The 25924-nt window shown below is 41.3% G+C and overlaps 2 protein-coding genes across 6 annotated transcripts in view; both read left to right on the top strand.

Annotated features, from left to right (window-relative positions):
• LOC125772037 (bifunctional heparan sulfate N-deacetylase/N-sulfotransferase) overlaps nucleotides 1-25924 on the top strand; it is a 670071-nt gene that overhangs the window by 617606 nt on the left and 26541 nt on the right. For all 5 annotated transcript variants that reach the window (XM_049443355.1, XM_049443353.1, XM_049443354.1 and 2 more), the window contains 2 exons: nucleotides 3197-4511; nucleotides 24619-24825. In XM_049443355.1, the coding sequence (XP_049299312.1) occupies nucleotides 3814-4511; nucleotides 24619-24825 (905 nt within the window). In that variant the 5' untranslated portion in view covers nucleotides 3197-3813. The remainder of the gene's footprint in view (nucleotides 1-3196; nucleotides 4512-24618; nucleotides 24826-25924) is intronic.
• LOC125772060 (uncharacterized) lies at nucleotides 9058-11102 on the top strand. The gene has a single exon (XM_049443393.1). The coding sequence runs from the start codon at nucleotides 9986-9988 to the stop codon at nucleotides 11042-11044; it is 1059 nt and encodes a 352-aa protein (XP_049299350.1). The 5' UTR covers nucleotides 9058-9985; the 3' UTR covers nucleotides 11045-11102.

The following is a 25924-nucleotide window of genomic DNA, read 5'->3' as shown; positions in this document are numbered from 1 at the left end:
CGGGTCTGGTAGGAAAAAGTGTTTCAATCGATGCGAAATCGTTGGCACGGAACTGAACGCCCAGGTCGAAGTGAGTGAAATTGAAATAAAAGTTGCCGCAAGTGACACCGGCGCTCTAACGGTTGGAACGTTTGTATGCGTTTTTTCTTCTTCTCCGCATACGAACAACAATAAGAACCCACAGTTTGCAGAGGTATGCGGTTTGGAAAATATAGAAACAAGAGGAGAAGGGTCATGAAATCGGAAATGGAAAACTGACAGCCAGACATGCATGTGGAGCGCGGCTTTGCCGCGTTTTGGGTGACGCTAAGGAAAAGGACAATTGCAAGGAAAAATTGCAAAAGCGACGGATGGAGACGGTGTATCAACAATCGGAAAACTCTCAACAGACCCCAGGATGGGATGGGGAAGAATACAAAAGGGAAAGCTCGCGAGAAAGGGAGAGAGAGACAGAGCGGATCCACTGCTGGCGTTCGATGGGATCGATGTGTTTGTTTTTCCGACAGTTTGCAAAACCAATACTTAATCCCACACGAACAAGAAACACGACGGGGTACGGTACATGGGACGATGGAAAAGTTTTGTGTAAATACAATGGGAGAAAAATACTCGCTTGCCCCCTCGCCCGGCAGACGGTTGACGTACGGTTTGTCGAAACGTTCGTATGCAACGCCGTATAGGGCGATGGCAGACTCCACGCTTCTTCGGGTTTGCCGCAACGTCGACAATACAGGATGTGCACGCAGGGACAGGTGAAACCGGGCGGACGAACGAATCCAATCCGGGACGAGACATGTCATAAGCGACCGGTGCTGTGGCTCACCGGATGAGAAAGATGACGGGTTGTGCAAGATAAAACCTTCGGTATGTTGTACATCGCCAAAGCTATTTGCTTCCCGCCGTGCAATAATGTTGGGGCTGTGTACGTTGGCAAGATTGGGCGCTGCTGAGATGATGATTGCTATTTTTGTGCTGCCGGGAGCAAACCTTTCGTCAAGTGTCACGGATTTAAAGGGAGTGTGATTGAAATCAACGCACTGAATTGTTTATGTACGCGTGGTGAGTGAGTTCACTTTTCCCATTCCTCCGCGGATTGTACCATTAGGGTAAGCTTGGAAGGTTGACACTTTCATCAATCAAAAGTTTTCTGTCAACACATTATGATTATGGTTGGCCTATAACCCCAAGTGCACGGGTCAAACTCCACCATTCTTATCAGCGCACCAATTCTTGTCATCCAAGAAATTGAATGTCAGTGAGGAGTCTTTGTCAGCGAAAATGGATATTGATTTAAGCACAAAACAAACCGCTCAGCCATGGTACGGCGAAGTTGTCCATTCCAAGTAATTACCTTTACCTTCCCAACATCTAAAGTTAACCACGTGTACCGGTTGTATGCCCGGGATGGTTTGCCTTGCGCGGGGGTTCAAGACTGTCATGGCACATTTCACTGATTGACTTAGACGAGGTCGGCAACTTTACCCGAAAGTGACACTTCCATCTTACGCCGAAAACCTTAAACTTGATTCGATGTTGAAGAAGAGTAGAGACAAAACCCACGAAACCGAGTTGATGTACAGAAGGGACACATACAGAAAAAGAAGCATACGCGTTTATGCAAATGAAGTTTTGATTCTTTGTTTCAAGTTTTCCTTTCGCGCTAACCCTGACCGAACTTCCGCTGGTGGAAGTTTGTTTGTCTTAATCGACTTTGCAACAAACTCTGTGTGGCATGACTTTTTGTTGTTGCTCCGGCTCTTGTTGCTTTACCAGAATGAAAAGGTGACAAGCTTTTGGAGTTTTTGTGTGCTTTTTTTTTAAGACAACAACGAACACGACGACAAATTTCCATACCGATTTGATGACCCATTCCCAACTCCGTTGATGGAATTCATTTAAAGGTGTATTCCTCGCATATCGAACAGCGACACGTTTCGTTTACCGGGGTAGCACATAAGTCGAACATGCTTCGCATGCAATAGTAGCATTACCCCATCGCGAGAAGCTTTTTACGATCGGCGATCGTTAATCGGTACTCGACAGAAGGTAATTTAATTGCAACGCGTAAGGGGTTTGTTGTTGCGCTGGCGCCAGATGCAGATTCGGGTGTGTTTGCACGGCAATATGACTGTTTTGAATTTTTGATTGCAATCATCATCATCATCATCATCGACATCACTATCGGGTATTCAATCTATTCCTCTATCTATTGCTTCTGTTCCGGGGAGACTAGGTTGCGGCATGTTTCGCCCCGGGTTATTGGGCGGTTTCGGGAAGGATGGCCAGGTTTGTTCGCAACCTAATGGTTTATGTATAAGCATGTCCGGTTTCGGGCATCAACTGGCCATTAGCCGAGGATTCCCTTTTGCCGGAACGTTTCCATAATTTAACATTTATCCATTTCGAAACCGGAGCACTTGGGGCGTGTGCCACCTTGGGATCCTTTCGTTAAGTTCCGTTCGTCGAAAGTTACCCGAAACTGTGGAGGTGGTGGGTGCGTATAAATGACGGTGCGTGTCGATCACGTACCGGACCAGTTTTCCGATCCATTACTCCCTGTTTCGGTTATAGTTTCCCAATCCCTTCATCTCATTTCCCGAGCACCATTCGATGGTTGGTTGGATCAAAAATCCAATAGCCGGGAAATGTTGGGGAATGAGTTCAAGAACTGACGGCACCTACTCCCACACTTGCGAAACGGTGAAGGCACGTTTTAGCAGACCACCACGGTACGGATATAATGGCAAATAGTTAACAAACACATTTTATGTGACGATCAAATCGTAAACCGTCACCAGCCGGTGCTGACCTTGCAGTGTGATCTGACTGGAATGCAAATCAACATCGAACCGAACCGAGGATATAAATTGAATAGGATATAATTTCTAGAACTTCTGGATATTGGTGGTAAAGGTTTTGTTAAAATATCCTGAAATAATTTTGGATTAATTTTACTTGTCCAGGCTTAACTTAAGAAGAAATTTGAAGTAAAGAAAATTTGATTTTATTTTAGCCATAAAAGAAGATTCAAATCATAAAAGGTTAATACTGTTTTTTCGTTTATTGTGATATTAACGATCTACTGATAACATCTAATTTAACACTCGTGTCGAACATTCTAAAACATATTACAGTTAATCGCATGTAATAAATAAACTCTGTATCTAATGTCGATATGTTTTCTGTTTCATTTTAGGAACATCACGTACCGATCTTCGCAATCCCGTACACCCTCCAAAAAAGCACCTGGATCCATCCGACGGCGGTGAAAAATTACGATCCGCTGGGAAAAGCAAACAAAAAGACCTCCCACCCACCGTCTCCGGCATTACCGGCACCTTGAGGAGTGTGACGCACACTGGAACGCCGAGCCCAGGCAACAATGTAAATGTCGAATAACATCACGTACCTTTTGCCCGGATTCATAGCCAATTGCTGCGCGTGATTGATGCTAGCTCGGTGGTACGGTAGAACGATGAGGCCAAGGAGTGCCGCAACACCGAACCTATTAAAAGAAACAAATTACATACGAGCGGATACACCCGATCGAGAAGATACGGCGCAACAAAACATCACACTTTAGCTAAGTGTGTATTGGAAGTGTTGAATCCACTAGCGTAGAAACTCTAGAACCACGCACTTGCACATCACAAACGGGTGAGAGAGGAAGGTGATTTGAAAACTCTGTGCCTCTCACAATCGGACCACAACCGTTCAGTGATACGGCGTATCCACTTGCCTTCCCGTTTGTATCGGAGGTGGATATTGTAATAGGAGGAGGTGACGTCGCGCTAAGCGAGGTCAATCCTCATCATGAAAGCATCGGAATCCACGATAAAGCTATGGAGTGCCACATCGTCACCATCGGCCAGTACCGAACACCTTTACCCACACAGTCCAGAGTTAGTGCCCGGTACGCACTGGGTGCACGTAGGTGGAGCGGACGGTGGCAGTGCACACGGTTCGACATCGCATCGACAGACCGGCGATCAGCAGCACCCGCAGACGACGGTTGGTTCGGACACGACCGGTGGCACACGGACGCAGTCGGCGAACGAACACATCACACTAAATCTTGCCGGCTGTTCAGCTGATCTCCGGAGTATGAAGTGTGCAGTTAATGGTAGTGGACGACCACGAGCCAGCAGGTCGTCAGATCAGCAGCAGAGTTCTGGTGCGGGCGCGGACGCTACCTACGGAGTCAGTGTCGCACCATCGAGCGCTGCGTACGGTTTAGCTAGTGTAAATAGCAATCACGGTGTTGGGCTGCCGGCCGGTACGAGTAGTGCGAGTAGCCGCAGCCGACACAGCGGTTACAGTGCCAGTAGCTACAGTAACGGAAGCATCGCCGGCTTCAACATCAACGGTAGCGGTGGTGAGCGAAGTGCCTGTCTGCCAGTAATTTCCTGCTGCTACGTCGGCAAGATGCGCATGTTCGTGATCCTGCTTGCCGTATCCTGCATCACCGTGTTCGGATTTGCACACTATATGGATAGTTCGCCGATTACTAGGTAAGGAAGTATGAGTATTCTATTATCATATCTATAGATATTTATAGATTTAGACATAATGTGTTATATTGTGAAATGTCCTGAGTGGTGGTTTTGTAAAGTTTTGTGTTTTATTAGAAAATAATGTATTCCAAATTCAATTTAGATTATAATAAAAATTTTAAGAATTAATTTAACATAATTTTTTTTTATTTCTATTAAAAATATTCTTTATGTGAAACGTATTTATTATGTACTCTTGATCATTATTTTTGAAAAAGTTTTAAAATATTTTTTTAAATAATCTTGAATTTTATGTTTCCAAATACTTTTGGTGATTTTATCGTACACGACCTATAAATCCCTGATACATCTGGGTCTTATTTGTCTCCTGGCCGTTCTAAGCGAATGGACATCATATGTTGGTCCGTGCCAAAACACCTGTGATCGTAAATTGTACCGCCCGCATCACATTTCACCGGAGAAACGACAATTTTCCGGTATCCCATCCGGGCGTTTATCCGGTACTGTCACCCATTTTTACGCCTTCTACCTGTCCGAATTTTGCTGCAGTCAGCAATTTAGCACACTTTCGTCAAGCGCCCAAGAAGCGTGTGTTGACAGCCAGGTTGACAGTGTGAGAGAACATTGAAGGGAGGGATCTTTGCTTTGTGTTTGGTCTACCATCCGGTCCGCTAAAGGAAAGGTGCTGTGTTCCCGTGTGTGATATGTGTGTTCGAAAGACTCCGCCCAGGAAGGATTCGTTCCGAGCTTGTTCGAGCTTAACGACGTCACAACATGCTGACCTTACCGGAATAGTGTTACCGGAATAGTCTTACAGCAATAGTGTAACCCTATCCCTATCGCATCGTTCGACATGATGATGCCCGTAGACCTGACATCCAGTCCGATGCTGGTTTTGGTATTCCAAAAAAGGGCTTCACCGACTGTTGCAACATGTTGGGATGACCTAGAATTATCTCCCTCCCCGGTTTCGTTCCCCCTGGCGTGTGTCTTCAGGTGGACGGGAAATAGGTTCATGTCTCTAAGCTTCCATGGTACACAAATATCTCTCGTGCAGCTACACAAATCGATGAACTGTAAATTATTCCACTCAGGCATTTAATTGTGTGCCATTTGAGTTCGGATTAGGAAAAAGGTGAGGAAGACAACCGGAGCAGGTCAATGGATAAGAATTTAATTTACGCCTGTCTTAGCCTGGAATGTTCTTATTAAGTGCCGTAGAAGACGACGTTTTAGGGATGGTGGTTTCGGGTTGTGGCGATGGGTTAGCAGAACATTCCTGCACTGAGACAATGTGCATATGCAGATGAGCCAAGCAAAAGCGTGTGTACCGTGTGTACTGCACCAAAGTTTGGCCCATGGCCCAATTTAAATCTTGATCTATTGCAGGAAGCATTACAATACGTTTGCTCCTTTTACGGTTGCATGCTGATGCATTGATGAGGGAACAATATTGCCTGTATAAGATGCGGCAATTGTCAGTATTCCTGACAGCTACGTTTTCCATTGTTATCAACGTTGCAACAAGAGGGATTTAATAAAACTTAACAATGAACAAGTTGTTCAAATTGTATTATCAAACAATGGGATATAGCCAGTCGGAATTAAGTAACTTATTTTGATCTGTGCAAGGATCGTCTCGCGTCTAAAGTTCTTGAGCATGAGGTGGAAAGCTAATGAAGCTCCAATGAAGCAATATGATTTCCCGGAATTGTGTAAAAGCGAATGACATCGGCCGACATTTGTTCCGTTTTTCCACTTGATGATATGATTCCCAGGACGATTAGTACCTCAGAAACGGTTATGCTGGATGTACGCTTTTTGGGGTGAATTGGTGTAGCAACTTTTGCGAAAACGATTACCACACCCCACGCTTTTCAACCGTAGTTGGCAGCGTGTTTGTCTTGTTCCAAGTCTGGGCATTCCCTATCTCGACCCGTTTAACTTCGTGTTTGACACGCCAGAGACAATCATAATCCTTGCTATTTACCAAAGCCCCTCACACCGTCGGGTGATGTCGGGGTAAAACGGCAATGAATGGGAAAGGATCAGGGTTAAAATTGAAACCAAACTTACTTAATCTCTTTGCCTTGTGCATATTTGGCTCCATTCCGGAGAGTGCAACTTCATTTTCATTCTGTAGCGTTTTGGTCGCGTGGAGTAGGAACCGAAGGGCTTGTGCTTTTCCGGATTCCGAACCTAAAGTATATGTGTGTGTCTTTTTTTTGTTTTTGGTTTCTTCCACCATAGATTTTGCAATCCATGCTCACCGGATTCTTTCCCGGACGCGACCAACCCTCTAACAACGACGGGTCGGAAGTGTGATAAAATCTAATTAAATTTAAACTTTATCTTAATTTCAATTTCAATTTTCGGCTCTGCCGGGCGACAGATTTAACCAGCCGCCGGGAACGGTACACGAAGAAAGAATGGCTTTCCGTTGAATGATTCTTGCGCCTTCCTCATGGCGCCTGGGAACACAAAATTTGCACACCAAACAGTGCCAGATTCCAAGTTCCCGGATTTCCTACGAGAAACAAGAATTTGCCTCTCTGTGCCAAGAGTTTTGTTTTGATTTTTTTTTAGTTTGTAATTTCAATAGTGGTTGTTTTCCGACAACCATCTTGTTTGGTTTAATTTCACAACAACTTTCGCTCACTTTTGCAGTACGGCAGTGCTGCTTGGGTGGGCCTCAATGCGATACGACGTCTGTTCTGTGGAAGTAGAATGAGCTGTTATTTGCGTAATAAACATGCAACCTCAGTCACATACCGCTGTAATTGCAGCATTCCGAATCTACCTAAAGTCGGGTTTCGATTTATTGCTTACATTCCTGGTGGCTAAGCTACGATTTTCGGCTGCGTGGTCATATTTACAACCGTAGAAACGAGTTATATGTTGAACTACGAATTAAGTCACACGTTTCTTGTTAATATTCAACAGCATTTGACGTATAAATGAATATTCATGAGTAGCAATGTAACTTTAACGGTGGAATTAAAGGGAAAGGTCCAGAAATTATTACGGAAGTGGGATTAAATGTAATCCCCATTACAAACTAAGCCAAAACCTTCAGCAATAATTAAATAATTATGTTTGACTATTACCAATATACGTTTAAAGAAGTGACCATAACCTATTTTGTGCAGTCATAATCGATCGAATTTCTTCTTCTTTTTTGGGATTTTAACCAAGAAAGGTCTTCCCTGCCATTTCTGATTTTTCTTGATTTGATTTACCTAATTACCTAGTTACTAACTTCACTAAAGGGCCATCCCGTGAACAACGAATATACTTTGTTTATTTACATGTCCCGATATAGCATACCAAAGTTTGTGAATTGAAACCCATTTTGATCAACGTCTGTTCCAAATTTCGGACTTATTCTAGATTTTTAATAAAAATCCAGCAAGACACTTTATATGAACAGGTATGAATAAGGAAGTGGTGTACGCCAAGAAGATTTACATATACTAGTTCTACTAAGAGTTACCTTTTTTAGGACAAAGCTTTTAATCGAACTTCAATTATTCTTAAGCCTTCAAAGCCTTCAAGCCATCAGTCCTTGAAATGTTTCAAAAAGCGCCTCATATTCAAAGTCTCCGTGTGATATTTTTCTCAAATTTTGTATCTGAAACTATCACCCACATACTGCTTCTGTTTTCGACAACTCATTACAGCAAGAGCGTCGAATCTGTTAAAGAAATTCTTCAAACATTGTCCTCAAATTTTTTGACGCTTTTGATTTTCTCAACACATTTGAGAGTGTGTGAAGTTTTGAGATTTAAGGAAATACTCAACAGTCATTTCCTCGCGGCTTTATTTTTTTTTACTAAATAAAGATCTAACTGATAAAGCTTAAAACTTACAACTTTAAACGTAAGACTATTATTTGTTATTGCACATACTACTGATGTTAAGTATGCGTTAGCAATATTACACATTGTTGGAATGTATCAAATGAAACTTCGTAAACCGATTTAATTGAATGAATGAGGAATTGAATGAATTGTCTAAACAATTAAGAAAAGATTATGCGAATATTTTATGTTTTTATTATACTCTAAAGATTCGTTGTACTGAGTTAAAATTGTTTTAAAATAATGGTCTTACCCTGTTAAATGGTAATTCATGTTTAAATTGCGATGTTGCTATTGAAAGAAACATACTTTGAAGTGATGCAACATCTCAAGTCTTAAAAACATAAATGAAATAAATCCTATTTAAAATACAAACTAACAAGAATCGTTAACCATCACCATGCTGAATACTCGGTGTGCTCTAGTTTTTTTTCTGATTTTTCTCTGCACTGTGTCACAAAGCTCAACAACTACCAACAAACACTGTCCACGTTCCTAAATCTTACCCAAAATACGCGTTCCACCGAGTAAAAAAGATGAAGTCATGGCGTCATACTAAAGGCGGAAAGTTTTAATGAATTAAATACTTCCCGCACAGCAAACAACCCGCACCTTTCGAATGGCCACCAATCCTTACCCCCAAAAATGGCAAAGGGATGAAATAACTGGGAAAAAAGGCAATACCATTTCGGGACGAACTTTTCAACTTCCATCGTCGATCTGACGCTGGTAGCGGAAATGCAAAGAGTAGAGCCATTTCCAGACTACAGACTATGTGCGACGTCTTTTAGAACGTGAACGGCAACGATGTGATGTGTTCGTGTTGCCTTTATCACGCGGCACCGTATCTGTTCGGGCGCGTACTGCCTGGCACTGCCGCGTACCAGATTGGGGCAATGTTCTTGGGTGGATCGGGTAAATTATCACCTAGAATGCGTCCGATAAGCGGCGAAAATCTGCGCCATAGAACCGTCTCACTGTCTCCGGTGTGACGCTCGGCGGATGTGTGTATTTGTACAGTTCGGAAAGCGTTCCGTTGAAGTACCCTGGGGAGAAGCTTATCTTGTTCAACTGTTGTTCGGCTTTAAACAGGGTCGTTATCCGATGCGGGATGCCCTTAAATTGGAGGCAGACCCGCACGGTTGGCGGTTGTGTTGGGAGCCGCTCCCCGTGTCAGTGTAAACAATTTCGCTACGGGTTCTGAACTCAATCCGTCATTAAACCCTTACGGTGCAGTTCGGCGAAATGTTTAACCATTCCGTACTCAAATCTGTTGGTTCTTGATTCTTGAACCGTACGCTTGATTCGGATCAGTAAACAGAGATTAATTTCCAATAAGCTGTTTTCCCATTAATGTTCTTGGAATGTGATTGTACGAATTCGCGTTACTCACAGCGCTTCTTCCTTCCGCTCGAAGGGTCAGTTGACGTTGTCGCCACCGATTAATCCATCTTGACGTCGTCGAGAGTAGCATCATCTGCTGATAAGGTTTCCCACACAGTAGTCCAACACTATCCGATATGGGCTGCATTCCAGCGCTATTCCCGTCAGTCTCGCTGTGCATTTCTTCGAGATCGGTTCGTGTCTCCGTAACGTGCTGTCCCGTTCGTGATGGTTCTTCGAATTTCGCTGCTGCTGCAGGCAATCGTACTGCTGGCACTTTCCGGTTGTATTTGCCGCGCACAGTCCAAAAACTACAAGTGCTCCATTATAAATGAGGCCGGATTTTGCTTCATAGAGAACGTCTATCTCGATGTGTCTACCAACGGCATTGGTGGAGACTCGAGTGCAGATATGAGGGTGCAATTTCCACGCCACCCAACGCTGCTCATCAAATCCGGTGCGATACCATACTTCGGGAAGGACATTTTTGCCCTGTTGGGCAGTACCCGGCAGCTGCATGTGTACAACAGTACCAGCATCAAGCACCTGTTCATACCGGTAACGAACCTGACGGAGATCAACGTCCAACGAAACGGACTCACGGAGTTTGATGTGGAGCCGGTAGAAAATCGCGAACTTAAGGTGCTCTCAATCGTGCACAATGGGTTGATCAATGTACCGCGCAACATTCGCTTCCTGGTGGGATTGGAGAAACTTTACCTCTACAACAACTCGCTCGAATACTTTGACATGGAGATGTTGGGAAACGCAACGGCTTCGCTTAAAATTCTTTCAATCTATGACAATCACATTAAAACGCTCGATTCCCGGTCCGCTTTACTCTTCCCGAAGTTGCAAACACTATCCCTCAGCAAGAACAAGCTTTCGTACGTACCGTACTTTGAGGAATCGTTCCCTGCCGTTACGGTGGTGTCATTGCGCAAAAATCCTTGGAACTGTGGCTGGCTGCATACGATCATGCAGTACATCGAGATGCGCAAAATTCAGGTCGTCCGTAAGGATGCTACCTGCCGCGATCGGTGGATCAGTGAGATCTGCTGCACGTACACGGTGCTAGACTTCATGTTTGATCGTCAAGCCGCACAAATGCACCAGCAGCAGCAGTTGCTGCGGAATGTTTCGCACGAAAACCAACGGTTAGTCGATACGGTGCATCAACTTGCGGATGACTTGCATCGGTTGCAGTTGCAACTTGAACAACAACAACAGCCACAACACTCCACCGGCAAGAGTACTTCCGATGCGAGGATTAGTGATGATGTGTAGCTGTGCAGGTGTCAAGTGTATTACGAAAGCAATAAAGTGGCATTACTTCAAACACACACACACCAGTGTATTGCGTTTGTGTGAATAGTGAGAATGGAAATATTTGTGAAAATATTATACTTTAAATCGTAATTCTGATGTTTTTTAAAGAGACATTTTTTTATGTTGCACTGAAATAGCATTGATTTTCATAGTGTTTACCAATACAGTACCAAATTTCATAATTATAACAAACTTTTCTACTATTATTTTATACGTTTTTTTTGTTACCCTCTTTAAAGAATTTCGTGGAATGTTATTATTTACTGATCTGAAATTAATATTTTTTTGAGGGAGTACAATTGAAAACATTTTTTAAGTCATAAAGCAATTACGGCAGAATTGTTTAACTCTTAAAATAATTAGGCGAGGGGCGGCCCGGTGGTGTATTTGATAAACGGCACCGGTCCACACGGCGGGACTGTGGTTCAAATCTCATCCGGACCGTCTCCCCGTAGCATGGACTGACTATTCTGCAATGTGGTAATATAAGTCTTGATACGGCCAGGCCGTTCTAACCGAGCAAGAAGAAGAAAATAATTAGACGAATATGAAACAGCAAAGTGTTATAGTAGTTCTATTATTAAAACTCCCAAGCGTTTTAAGCGTTTTTAAAGTTAATTGTTACTTTATGAATAATTTTGAACTGGATAATATTTAAATGTTTTGTTGTTGTAATTTTAGTAAGTCTTGAGACAATTTCGTTAGATTGAAGTACTACGGCCCATGTCATATTGTGGAGGATTTTACATTCTTTAGCAGACATTTCACTCTAATAAATTGTCTTATTCCGGGCATACTCGGTTGATTATACTATCCTACTCTATCCTGTGGGGTCCTGTTGTCCAGTGTCTGCCAGAAATTTGAAACCTCAAAATTAATTATGATGAAAACTAATTTTAAAAATCAAAATACCTAGCACGACAATTTTTATGTTAGCCCTGGCTTCATAGCGTTTAAAGCGTTTTTTTTTCTCATACTACATAAAAGCAATTTAAAAATCATTCAAATCCTGGTCATGTAAAGGTGGTTTGATGTGTAATCACATTTTAAGGAAAAAGGATGCGATTAAAAGGAAACGTATCAAATCAAAATGTCCATTCCGGTAATTTTAATATTAAATCTAACAAGCCCCCAGTCTATACAAATGAACTATTTCATTTAGCTAAATAAATATTAACAAATTTTAATTAAACATTGGTCGCCCTAACGCATGTGAACTATTTTGCTGCATTTGTTGACTGATTGCTTCACTCCTCCAGGCACTGCCAGCTTTTGGAAAACTAATTTCATTTCCACGAAATAGTAAAACAAGCAGCTTATTGCTATAACAACCCCGTCCAGTCAAAAGGGCAGCAAATGTAATAATCAAATATTTAAATTCAAACAGTAAACTTTTCCACCACCGCGGGGCCCATAAAGCTATGCCGTTTGTACCCCTAGTTGATATTGGGCGATAGGAACATAAAAAATAAAATATCATGAAGAACCTATGAAGGGAAGGTGGAAAAGAAGGCTGACGATTTTCTATTTACGCTTGATATATTTATTAAAACCACATCGTTGGAAGTGCGGCACCAGCTAATTTCCGTTTCGCTTAAATGCACCAGAAAACCGAACAATCTCGTCGGTTTACCGCCAGCTTTTTTTTGCGTTATTTCTTCTGTGAGTAAAAAACCCAACCAACACAGGTGGAATGCGGTGACTTTATGCCTCCCGTTGGTCATCAAAAGTCCCGAAGGGTTTCGGATGAAGGGCACGCAAAGTGTAGCGGGTGAGTGAGTAAGCTGCCGGCGAGTTGCCACCCTTCACTGGACGTTAATGTCCGTACGACATAAATTCATTATTCAATCACTTTACCGAGTTTTGGGGGTTTGCGAATGGTTGGCGGTGTGGCACATTACGGGTTGATTGATGTATGGAAGGAGCGTTGGTAAGGGAAAGCAACCACCAGCTTCCCCAGCGATTGCAATCGACCCACAGAGCAGGACATTCTAGTAGCATAAAGCTGACTATTTATCACGCTTCCCTGAAGCTGCTGAAGTTCTATCACATTCCCGAAGCCTCTTTCGCCTGTCACATACACTTCGCGCGATGATGAAGGATAATTAGGTAGACATTCCGACTGTTTGTGCGGGCACAGGTTTTGAATTATGGGCATAACTCTCACCGCCCGTCGTACTTCCGGTGTGTGTGTGTGTGTGTGTGTGTGACGTGTCGATAGGTGACGGTTGCTGGAGGATGGTTTACGCCGTCCGTTCCCTTTCCGTGTTCCGGGCCACGAACCACAAACTAGTAGCACAAAAATTGGCATTCCAGATTTTTGATTGACCGCTTGCATTATGCATGAACATTCCCCAAGTTTCAACACACACACAAACATTGCTGACCGACAGACAGGTCGGAATGGAGCTGTCAGAGTCGCTTCGATCAAGAGCTAACAATCGATACCACGGTGTAGCGTCGGTGTTGGTCGTTGTCATTTATGATGATGTCTTTTTTTAACCCGCTCGTTTGAAGCACTTTCAGCGGACATGTGAATAGTGAAAGGATGTTTGGTGGAGTACACATATTTTAATCGTGCTTCTACACAGCGAACTCATGCACGTGTATATAATGAGAAGGAGGGATTTGAATTAAACATTTTCACGACCGAATAAAATCAGCATCACTATCAAATAAATATGTATTGCTTCTGTTGCATATGTTTAAGTCAAAAATACAACTATCCTAACTTTAAATCTAGCCGCCTAACTTTATATCACTTGGAAAATAGTAAGTTCTTCCTATGGAGGAATTAAACTAAACTTCCGTGTACTTATCTAATGTAAATGTAAATGTAATGTAAAGAATCGTAATCCTATGTGAATGAGATGAATTATTCTAACTAATGCATTTATTTATAAATTTATTAAGATATGTATTTACACTCAATTCACAGTTCTTGTGCTACATAAACCTTGACCCTTGTACAATAAAAATTAATGATAAAATCTAGCTTTGTCAATTTTTGAGTTCAAAAACCTCGTCTGAAAACAATGAAGAGTTAGAAGATTAGAATTGATGTTAATATGAAATTAAAATGGAAAAAAATCGCGTTGAATTTCGTGCAAATTGTCAACAACAGGTATTACAATTTTTCAATTCTCATTGTGCTGAAATCTTCTTTGTCTATAATTTTTGCAAATTTTATTTTTTGACACATTTCGACTGTTTTAGGACACCATATACTTTACTCAGGATCGTACAAAACAGACATACAAAGTTTTTAAACATAAATTATCTCTGAATTTAGCAGATTGTCGTATCTGCTAATCTACTGATCTGATTATTGTACAAGAAAGGTTTTTATACGACGAAAGGACACTATGTAATATATTATTGTCAGAGCACCACAAAAAATCCCATCAACAATGTGTAGCAGTCCCTCCGAATTCAAAATTATTTTAAATATCATTACGTCGTCAGCATACAGCAGGCAAGAGCCATAAGATCAATTTTGCCATTAGGAGTCGGTGATTTTATCGACTTTATTGAAGATTCATCGCCCTTAAAACTCCTGATGAGAACTCTGGAGTGATTTTTTGAATCCACTCCGACTCCGGAGTTGGGAAAGCGGATTCGACTCCGAATTACTCTGGAGTCAAATTCGGAGTCAACTCCAGGTCCAATTCCCATATATCTCCAGAATCAAAGCCGGAATTGAATGCGATATCTACTCCAATTTCCGGACTCCGAAATTGCTGAATTTTTCAGCAGTGTACCGGATACGGATTTTCAAACTAGTTTATAAAGAGTTTTTCCCAGTTTAACTGAAAATTTCTTGTAATTTTGCTCATATTTTTTCCATATTTGCTCAGTTCTCCATAGTTTCTTTCAGGTTTTAAAAAGATTTCTTCTGGGTTTTTCGCAGTTTTCAATGATATTTTTCATAGTTTTCAGTTGGTATTGGAATTGAGTAGCAAAGTGTTGATAGCGCTGTTGTCATCGATGACTTTATTTAAACAGTATTCATAAACCCGCTTATATTTCGAAATGAATCCGGAGTCGACTCCGGAACGTCCAGGAGTTGGATTACACCGACTCCGAAAAAATGGAAATTTTATTTTAAAGAATTTGGCAGTTTAATATGGACACAATAACAAAACTTGGCAGATTTCAAGTAAGATTTTCCTTGTAAGAATAGTTTTGTTTGAAATTAAGTTTTATTTGAATCGCTATAATATTATTTCTTTATTTAAAAAGCTACCATAAAATTCTACACTAGTCTTTTTTTGGAGCCCTGCATACAACTGCTTCAACAATTTAAATTTTCATTAAAAAAATGCTTCATTGTTGATAAATTTTATGGTACTTCATCGTAAAAAATATCCCATTACGACTGCAGTCAAAAAAGCATCAATCGTGATGATGGGCAAACAATAAAATCTCAAGATATCGCTAACGATCGACAATTCATTCGCCAATCAAGCACACTTGACGGAACAAACGTCACTCATTGCAATGTTTGTGGGTGCAATAATAGAGAGAAAAGGGAAGAGAAAAAAACTACAACCTAACTTGATTTGCGCACTCGTTTGGAGGATGTTGAGCCATTCCAAAGTCAGTCCAAACTTTTGCATTGTGCAATGGTAGAAAGGATAATAATAAAAAAAAATAATGAAAGCCTTTGTAGAAAACAAGCATATTTGTTGGAAAATAAGTTCGTTTCGATGTTATTGCTTGCTTTTGCGTACCTATTCTCCCACCGTCTCTTACGCCCCCCCATTTTAGCTCCCGTTGGCACATTCCTGCGGGTTTATGATGCAAGGAAATAGTCATAGCTGCTGTCCCCGTACTAGAGCAGCATGCGCTCGGTGCTGCATGCAAATTATGGCCGGTCAGTTTGAAAAGCACAGGCGAAAAAAGAAAAACAATCTTCCACCCAGTCTGACAGCTTCTCGTTCAGTAGAAGAATTTGTATGTTGCTTTTCCGCCGGTACTTTTTCTTTATCGCTTCCGGTCAAGTGCAAAAAAGATGAAACAGATGAAAACAGAGAGAGAAAGAGAAAGAGAGAGAGAGGATAAAAAACAACAAAACTAGCTCAAGAAAAAATGGCATGCAACACACTGCCTGCAAAATGGCAAGTTCTTTCTTTGCTGGTTAATATGAGGGTAAGACTTTTCCTCTACCAAAGAGGCAAAAGTGCAGTGGGCACTTCACTTCGCATAACCGAAGTCACAGGCCTTCTGGGCTGGTTTGGTAGCGGTGGTGTAGATGTTAAAGTATAACATGGAAAAAAATGAACATTCTTCTCTCGTCCGCACGCTTTATACAAGCCCAAAATCCGAACCATAAAACTCTTGTGGCTGGTCTGGCGGGTGAAATGGATCGCCCGGCAAAAGCAACGGTTTGCGGCCTCGCTCGAGTGCAAATTGAAAATCACTAACCAGCACGGTTAGGTCATGGTAGCCGAAAACACCGGTAGCCTATTCCGCAACAGGAACAGGAACTAAAATTGCACTTTTGACTCGGAACAACGAAATCATTGCATGCGCTTTGCGCTGTTGCTGCAACAACGAGAAAGAAAATCTAAAGAAACCTTGGCTCTAGAGACCACATTACCATTCCCTTTCGAAAAATTCTATTTCTCTTCCAGTGCCGTCCATTTCGAGAAAATCATCTTCCCATCTAGGTAGTTTTTTGCCTTCTTTCATCGGTTCTATTGCAATCGACTTCTATCCCCAGCAGAGATTCGTTTTTCATTCGTTACGAAAACAGAATGGAGTGGAACCTTCTGCCATCAAATGCTCATGAATCTCGTGATGAGCTTTTTTGGACACCCATACCGTGTAGTTCCCGTTCCTAGACGAAGCTTCCAAAGGTTCCTGGAAAGCAGTTCCTGGCCACACAATACGAACATCTATCTTGACGTTTCATGCTTGTGGCCGCCGGTTGCGGCCAGTACGTTTCGTTTGATGTTAGCTGCGTGGATGGATTGGATGTGCTTTCTTCTTTCACTCTTTTACGATTGTGGCAAATCTACGGATCATACCTGCACATGATTCAATTCCGAAGGTATTGCAGCGGACAGCAAAGGAACAGGAGAGTGAAGCACACAAAAAAATATCTCCCAAGAACGCGTTTCCAAAGCAAAAGCATTCCAGCATTGGAAACGCTTTTTAAATATCTGTTTCGAACAACGGTTTCGAAACACTTTAAAAATCTCGACCCCCGTTTTGCTGGTCTGTCGACAATCGTGCTTCAATCGCGACGAGCATTTTATCCGGAAATGTTGGAACTTTTTGTCCCCTCCTGGCCATCGGTATGCGAGCATTGGTTTATATTTCCTGTTATTTGTTTGTTTTGCTGCCGTCGGAATAGATTTAATAAAAACCGAAACGTTTTTATCGTTAGACAACAGGAGCTCGTCTCTACTTTTAGGGCTAATCCGTCACACAATTTTCTAAATATAAATCCCTACCGCAACTCGGAGCATCGGTACGGGAACGTGACTGGAATTTGGTTGCGTTCTGCGCGTTTCGGTGGTGTCGGATGCGTTTGTGATGGGTCAGGTTTTGTGACGTTTTAATGGATCGAAACCGAAAATGCTTTTGCATACCATTGCGGCATGGCATTTTTATGTGTTGGTTAGGAAATAATGTTTAAAATGTCGTCGAAGGAGTTGCTTTGAATACTATTTTTATCTAACTGTGGTGAAAATGGATTGTGCACCGCATCTTAATTTTAGATATGTCCAGTATTATACATTCTAGTCTTTCTAGCGACTGTTAAAGAAGATGAAAAAAGTCGGGCCATTGGTTTTATTTTTGGTTTGCTTTAAACTTGTGAACTTTTGGTTAACAATCTTTAAACTAAATCATGAACTAACCAATCTAGTGCTGGAGAAGTCTTAAAAATGGGTTGGAAAAATTCGACGATCTTGTGATCCACAATTTTCTTGACTAATAAAAGAATTTACAGCTCATTTTAACATTCTTCTAAAAAAACTACGGTAAAATTCTACTTCAAGAAATGATGGACACTTGAGTTGCTTGGAGGGTTAATGAAATAACCCTTGATTGAAATGAACAATTCTCTGTACGTCCAAAGGGGCATATGATAGGATTCATATTATTAATCTTAGCCATTTCTGGAACAGTACTACAAAACGAGTTTTGTTAGTTATTCTCCACGCAATGTTTTGTGTACACTTACATAAATAAATAAATGAGAAATCATGTTTCCTGGACATTATACCAGTAAGCAATTTTTGAGTAAATTATGTTTCCAAGGGATATCTGTTATTAGGAAATTCCATTAATTTATTGGAGATGCATATAATAGTGTCCTGAAGTTACAACTTCGAAATTGAAATAAGACCATTTTTATAACATATTTAAAAACTCTTTTGCATCTTGGACGTTAAATGGAAATTGAATATCTCAGAGAATAAAAGATTAAAATTACTCACACCAGAAAGTCAGACAAACATGGCAGATTGGGTTAATTTTCTTTACTGTGAACATTAAAAATAGGTATTCCTTGAAATTTTTAAAAATGTTATTCAAGTCATTTGATTCCAATTTCAAACAATTCTGTTTGCAAAAATCTGCGAGCTAAATCATGCTTTTCAATTACAGACTATAAAGCATTAAGTGATAAAGTTGGCGCCATTTCTGGATTCTGTTCAAGTTGAACTGCAATGTTGAATTCTTGAATCCTTTCTACTTTTTAAAGCTTTAGCTAGCTGAAAACTATTCTGAAACGATTTAACCAAATTCACTTGTAAGCAGCAAGTGTCAATTAATACTAAATGTCAATAATAATTAAATGATTTTAATTGAAGCATTTAATTTTCAATTAAAACTCCAATGAAAAGAAAACTTTACACAAATTTATTATTTCACGCACACAATGCTTACATAGCCCCTATTTTTCGTATCGATATCAAACAAAGACATTTCCCCTTCGTCATCTCTGCAAGAAATTGCTCAATGAGTAGCACTTTTCCGTTGGTACTTCATCGAAAGAAACAAAAGAAAAAAAATGGTGATCAAAAACTATTTCAACCATGTGTGTCCTTTCTCGCCGAAAGCAATGTTCTCGGGTGGAAGCAAAATATTCAACCAGCCAACAGAGAGTGAATTTCCCGAAGCTCGAAAGAAAAGCGTGTGTAAGTTCCTCACGTACATTAGAGCTGTGCGCCGTGTGAAAGATCCCGAAGGCGAGTGTTCAGTTTTGCGCTGGTTCAAGTGTTGAGAAAAGCGCAGCAGATAAGGTGGTGGAATAACATAAAAATGCTGGCAAATATTCATAACTCCCAGCGTGCCGACGAGCGGGGGGGGGGGGGGGAAAGGGGGAGAGATGGATGAGCCGAAAGGAGCAACAGAGCAGCTTCGAAAAGTTTCTAGCATCACACCAGCAATGAACGATATGTTACCTCCGTTTTGGGGGGCGATGAGGAGAAGGAAGTGGCGGAAGGATCTGGCACAAGTTCATCGAGCTTCCACCATGACGATGATGATGGTGGATATGTGTGCAATAAATGTTTCTCATTCCAAACCAGCACAAGCAGCGGGTGTGTGCTCGACTACAGAGTCGCTCGATATGTGAGTCTCGATACCCGAGTGCTTTAAAAAATCTCAGTTTATTGTAATGATCAAGGGTAGAGATGTATGGCCGAAGGACGTAAAGAATTTCAAACAAACTCCTGTTTGGTACAGCAGTGTGTGGTCGATGGCAAACTTCCATTTCGATGTTTTCTATGGTCAATGGTACCAGAGCGCTCGGCCACGGTTCATGGCCGGAAACTCAGGATATGCTCCACTAGTCTGTATGCTACTGCACTCGAAAATAAATAATAAATGTGCGAAAAGTTTTTTTTTTGTTTTCAGCTATTCGAATCTTTTTTCCCCTTGCAGCATATTCTGTTTTTCTATTGTTCCTAAACATTTTCCTGTAGAAAAAAACTCACTACATTGAACAAATGATATTTTTAATGAGCACCATATGGTTTTCTTCGCTCGGCCAAGAATACAAAAACTAACATCAGTAAAAAAATCGCCTTTTCCTGTTTGTTTATTACGGTTTAACATCTCTGCTGCTGGTCATTATGTGTTCTTAATTACCAATGCGCGATTTTTTTGTTTCAGTTTTATTTCATCCTGCCAACTCATTTGTGTTCGCTATTAGGTTGAATGTGCATTTAATTTCCATTCCTTGCCGCTTGCATTGGATTTTTTTACAATTTTTTTGTCATTAAATACAGATTGTTTTCCCAGTAAGAAATTGTTTCACCAAAAGGGGAAAATTAAATTTACTCCCTTACACATGTTTCTTGTGATTGTAAAAAAACACAAACCAAAAAATCGAATTGTTCATTTTTCTTCTCTGAATGGATTCAATTTTCTCGTTGAAGTGTCTCATTTTCTTTTTTTTTCCTTTTTTGCTTTATCCAGTTAAGATGATGAAAATGAGATGACGGGTATAAATTCCGATTTTCCATTTTCTCGATTGATCGTGTCGTTCAATTTTTCTGGCAAACTCCCCACCCCGGTTCAATCACTTGCATCGTTCGGTAGCATGGTCCGGAGAAAGGTTGTGCATAATTCATACGTTTCGAAAGCACGAAAGAGCATAGACGGCAAAATTGCATTTCAAGATAAAATCGATGCATGTCTGCTGTGCCCGTTTGCACGATGGATAGAATAAATGTAAGGACGAAAATGCCTTTTGCATCGTTCTTTTTCCCCCCCCGGTCTCATTGACAGATAGCTGCTCCTTTTTTTTCCCTACACTTGTGTGTTTTTTTTATTCCATTTATCGAAACGGTCGAATAAAATTGGGTTGAACAAAACTATTAGAAGAGGCAGCGAAAAAAAAATGCCCGAAGAAGTGCAATTATCTTTCCAACAACGTCGCGTACGGAACTATAGCCGGTACAGTGCCGCAGCAGGGTAAAGATAATGTCGATGGTTTCGCTAATTGCTTATTATTGCACTGAATAAGGCATAAATTTAAATTAATTACGTTATAATGGAGAATTTCTCAGCGCCTGCGATGCTGCGGCTTCGTGTCGTGCACCGCAACCACTTTAGACGAGGAAGCATTTGAGCTTTTCGGTCTTGCCGTTGCATTTTCACTGCCATCGCGAAAACGCGTCGAACACGCCGGAACGAAGGAAAGGCAAGATTTGCAAGTGAAAATAGAAAGAGAGAGGGAGAGGGAAAGCATCACGGCTTCACGTTGTCTCGTGTATACGGTACGCAGCCATGAGCCAAGAAGAGCCTTCGCTACCCATGCATCATTTCAGCGTCCTGATGGAAAAACTAGTGAGTAGAATGGCTAAGAAGCGCAAAGAATTTGTCTGCAATTTTCACCCACTGCGTCGTAGAAGGGTTCTTTTCCCACTTTGGTACGGGGCGATTTTTTTGCCGCCACCCCATTTTTGCCCGAGTTATTCTCGTGCCAATTCCTGCAAATTGGACCTAAAGTGATGTGCATTTACTTCCCGCACGATGGGACGGCGGGAAACACTCAACGACTTATCAGATTTTTGATTATATTTCCCTATCCCCAAGCCACAAGCGTTTTGCCAACGCGGGGCTTTACTATTGGCCATCACAATTTTCCCACAGCAAAAACTGCTTGATCGCGCGCACAAGATATTACGCAGCATAATTATGGAGCGAGCCTCTTTTCGCTGTTTTGCTGTGGGTCTGGTTTTTTTTCTTCCTCATTGAATTGTTCAAAAAACGTACTCCTCCAACTCTCCTCCTTTACCCGTGCAAGAATCTGTTTTTTTTTAGTCATGCTACTAATCGATACTTAATGACCATGGACCAAGTTTTGCTGTAAATTACAGGACCCGTAATCATCAAAACGTAAATGCTACACTGTTTGTAAGTACCGTTATTACGTTGTTGGTAATGCTTCGTTTCTTTTTACGCTGGGTGGATGTTAGCTGTTTCGATCATTTCGGATGCTATTTTTACCCTTGGATTGAGGAAAAAAAGGAATCCATAAAAGGATACTGCTGTGATTTATAATACTGATGTGTCTACCGATAAAATGTAATTGGACCATTTTTATTTATTAAGCAATATTATATCATGTTACGGGTGGTGCTACATATTTGTATGGATGCTTCTCGTTGTGGAAGGTGCTTTGTTTTACAAATTGCATGGTTTTTGCTATTTACAAACAGCTGCGTAAGTGTGCCTGGTTATAGTACACATTTCATTCATGAAAAGCTGTTCAGAAGTCTTTTGGAGTCTTTTGAATATATTTGACATTCTGATATCTTCATCAAATCGTTATCAACTGAAGGTTGGACAGAAGATGAGCACCATCGGAATTTAATTGCTAATCTTATAAAGCGCCTTAACTTTAAGCCAATAATTACCAAGCGCATAATGATAATGGTCATTGTCAGTTACAATCGTGTCGGAGCTCCAGTAAATTAATCAGAACAATAACTCTGGACAGCTGTTGTATATTCACTGTCATATTCAGCCGGTTTGCATCGAAGCAAATCTAGGTTAAACTTTATTAAGTTGTTATAAAAAACTCTAGTGAGTCATTGGGAGACGGACATGACCTGTTAGTTGGAGTTAATTTAAGAAGAATGGAAAATTTAGAAGTTTAATATTTCTTCTTCCATGCTACACAAAACGAAGTTTAATGTGTGCATTCCTTATTTTGGTACATGAGAAAGAAATGATTTTTAAGCAAAAATAATAGGAAGTTTGAATAAAAACTTTAAGAATGTTTGGAAGGAGTGTATAGAGTTAAGAAAATGACAAATAAGAGGAGAGAAAGTAATTCGATTTTTTTGGAAAGTCATCTTGTGGACTGTCCGGAATGTCAAAGTGGATGTCTAGCCCTTCGGAAGATTAAATATTTTTGTTAAAAAATGTCTTCTTTGTGGCTTAAATACCCGCAGAATTATTCGAGAAATCTGTGTATTTCTGGTTTTCCTTGCCCAACGTAAAAATTAATGTTTGAGTTGATTAATATCCTGTACTTAATTTTACATAGAAGAATACTAAGGCCCGAAGAATACCCTGTATGACATTTAGCTACTGATCGTGTCATGTATATGCTCATATTAGTCTAGCTTTATAAAATTTAGCGCGTATTTACACACAATGGGACCGGTACCAAATTCCATCTCTTCTTTTTACTTGTACGAAAGACTGTCTCTTTTCTCTTCTTGGCCTAACGACCTCTGAGTTCATGCCGGCCATTTCTGGCTTATTAGATTTATTTTTAGCACATGGCCGGATAGTCAGTCCTGGGATTTGATCCCCGTTCCTGTCTTGTGGAATCGGCGCCGTTTATCACATAGACCACCGGACTGCCCTTAACGCAGGAGTGTCCATTGAGTTGCATTAACGAGGAGGTATAGAAGCTAGATCTGAAATGACAGATACGAAAGCTCCTCGAAAGAAGTTATAATATCATAAGAAGAGTTTATGTAGTTAAACTTATTGACATAAATTAAATAGAATGTTGGGCTTCAAAAATTCTTGTAAAATATTCTGTCGCTAGGCAATTTGTAACGCTTATCGATCATTCTTCAATTTAGTCAAAACATGTCAACTTCAGTTGTATATTGGAAATTTATTCAATTCATTCATTTATATTTCACACGGCGCGCTGAAACAAACCACTAATAGAAGCAGTTTTTGCTACTACTATTTAATCCGAACACCAGGCTTGTAATTCATTAATTGATGGCAAATCACTTCAGTCCGATTCATCGATTGATTCTGCAATTACAGTTCAGTTGGTGTCGTTTTAAACAAGGTTCTATCGTGGTTACGGAATTACAAAAAAACATGCTGTCGTTACGGTAGCCTTTCAGCAACACCAGTCGATGTGTGTCAATCGGTTCGATGAAAAATCTCCAACTGAAACCAGTGCCAATTAATTATCGAACCACTAAAACCCGCTAAACCTACTAAACACTGGTGCTGTAACAAAATTATAGTCCGGGTCAGTGAGTTCTGTTCCCAAATATACTTCTGCATGAACCACCTGCCGGACAAGTGGATGTGAGCAGTATGCAAATGGGTATGGAAATTGGTACCAAAAATCCGACCATTTCAAGTATGGGCCACCCACTTCGGCACAAGTGTCCTGGGAAATGAATGGAGCAGTCCTTTCGTCTAAAACAGAGCGTACAGCGACGCAAACAAGCGACGATTTGTTTGTGACAAACTCTATCCTCTTGACCACAAAAGCGATTACTACAAACGTTGTTTGTTCCTGCCGTAGTACGGCGCGTACTGCTGTCCGCACTGTCACGGTAACAAGGACCATTTATGTCCGCTCTGGCGGATGGGATGATGCTAGGGCTTAGACGAAACCGTCACCACCGTGTGCGGAGGTGGAACTCTACCGCCGCTGTTTGTTGGTGTCTGTTAAGTTTTTGTCCACATCCCGTTCCCGTACACGTCTTTCAATCAAACTGCAACTGCTTGCTCTACTGGTGCTGAGTCGATTTTAATACATTTCTTTCTGTTATCCTCTATTCCTCTACCGACAGTCTTATGCATCGTGATGCAAGGCCACCGGCGCCACAGATTCACTGCCGGATGCTGAACGGGAAAACCGCAATCGATGGTGCGCTTACGCCGGACCACCGGTCCGAGGCACGGTTGCGCATCGATCCGAAGGTGCTGGTCTTTGTCGAGACGACCTACACACAGCTGGGCAAGAGCATCACCGAGCTGCTCGTGCACAATCGCATCAAGTAAGTATGGGGCGAAAAAAAATCTCTTTCGTTTTGGGAGGTTGACAAAAGATCTTCTTTTTTTGTTATGTTATTGTAATATTTGTCCATTATATGATAATTATCATCTATGCTAATTGAATGGTGTTATATTATGAAATGAAAACAGTTACCCAATTAATCTCTTAACGAACCAAGTCATTCAATGGGAACTTAATGAATTTATAGTCGCCAAAATATGGAGGTACCCGAAGCGCATATGAAGGTGCGTACAGCATCCGAGTAACGTCCTCCAAATATCCCGAACGTATACTTATAAGACCATGAGTTAGCCCCATCGGTCGTATTACACCGTTCCTCTTACTTGTGCAAAGCTTCTCGAGGGCATGTTTACAGAGCGAAGTTGATTGCGTTTTCGACCACTATTCACCGCTGTTGGTTGAATTTCCTCCAGGATATTCTTCCACTGCTAGGATATGTTTACCTTCTGGAAATGCTAGTGCTGCGTTTGGTATGTTAGTTACCTTTGGGGCGGATGCGTTACCCAAATTCAAGCAACTATTCAACCGGGGTTTTCTCGTGATTCCTCCTCCCACTGAGCCTAGCCGTTGGAGATGGTATGATTCTCACCAGTCCCGGTACCGCTGGACATGTACGACATGTTCCAGCGAAACTCGTACGTGGAGTGAAGGAAATGTGTTAGACATTCGGTGGCTAAGCATACACAAAACCCCAAGGATGCTGACCACTGAGCAATGCAGTTCCGTTTTCCGGCCATTGCTAGCACCTAACAATGCCAGTAATTTACTTCCGGTTTCCGACTTCCGAGGTGCCTCCTTACACCACCCTTTGCATCTAGCAAAGTTAGTTAAAACGGGTACTAATCCGAGTTCCAGACGCTTACCAGACACAACATTCCTAGCGCAAGAGCAACGCAAGGGAGTCGGCTGTCTGCGTTATAGGGTATCTACACAGGCAAAATCTCAGGACCGGATTAAATAAGCATATTTTCACTTCCTAGTCGGCAAACTCTTTTTATGAGGCTTACCCGAACCATTTATGCTGTACACAAATACGATGCCTCCTCAATGCTTTTGTGTTTGCATATATAGCTCCAGTC

The sequence above is a fragment of the Anopheles funestus genome, chromosome 3RL (genome assembly GCF_943734845.2).
Source record: "Anopheles funestus chromosome 3RL, idAnoFuneDA-416_04, whole genome shotgun sequence".
NCBI classification, from domain to species: Eukaryota; Metazoa; Arthropoda; class Insecta; order Diptera; family Culicidae; genus Anopheles; species Anopheles funestus.
This window is presented reverse-complemented; position numbering and strand designations above follow the sequence as displayed.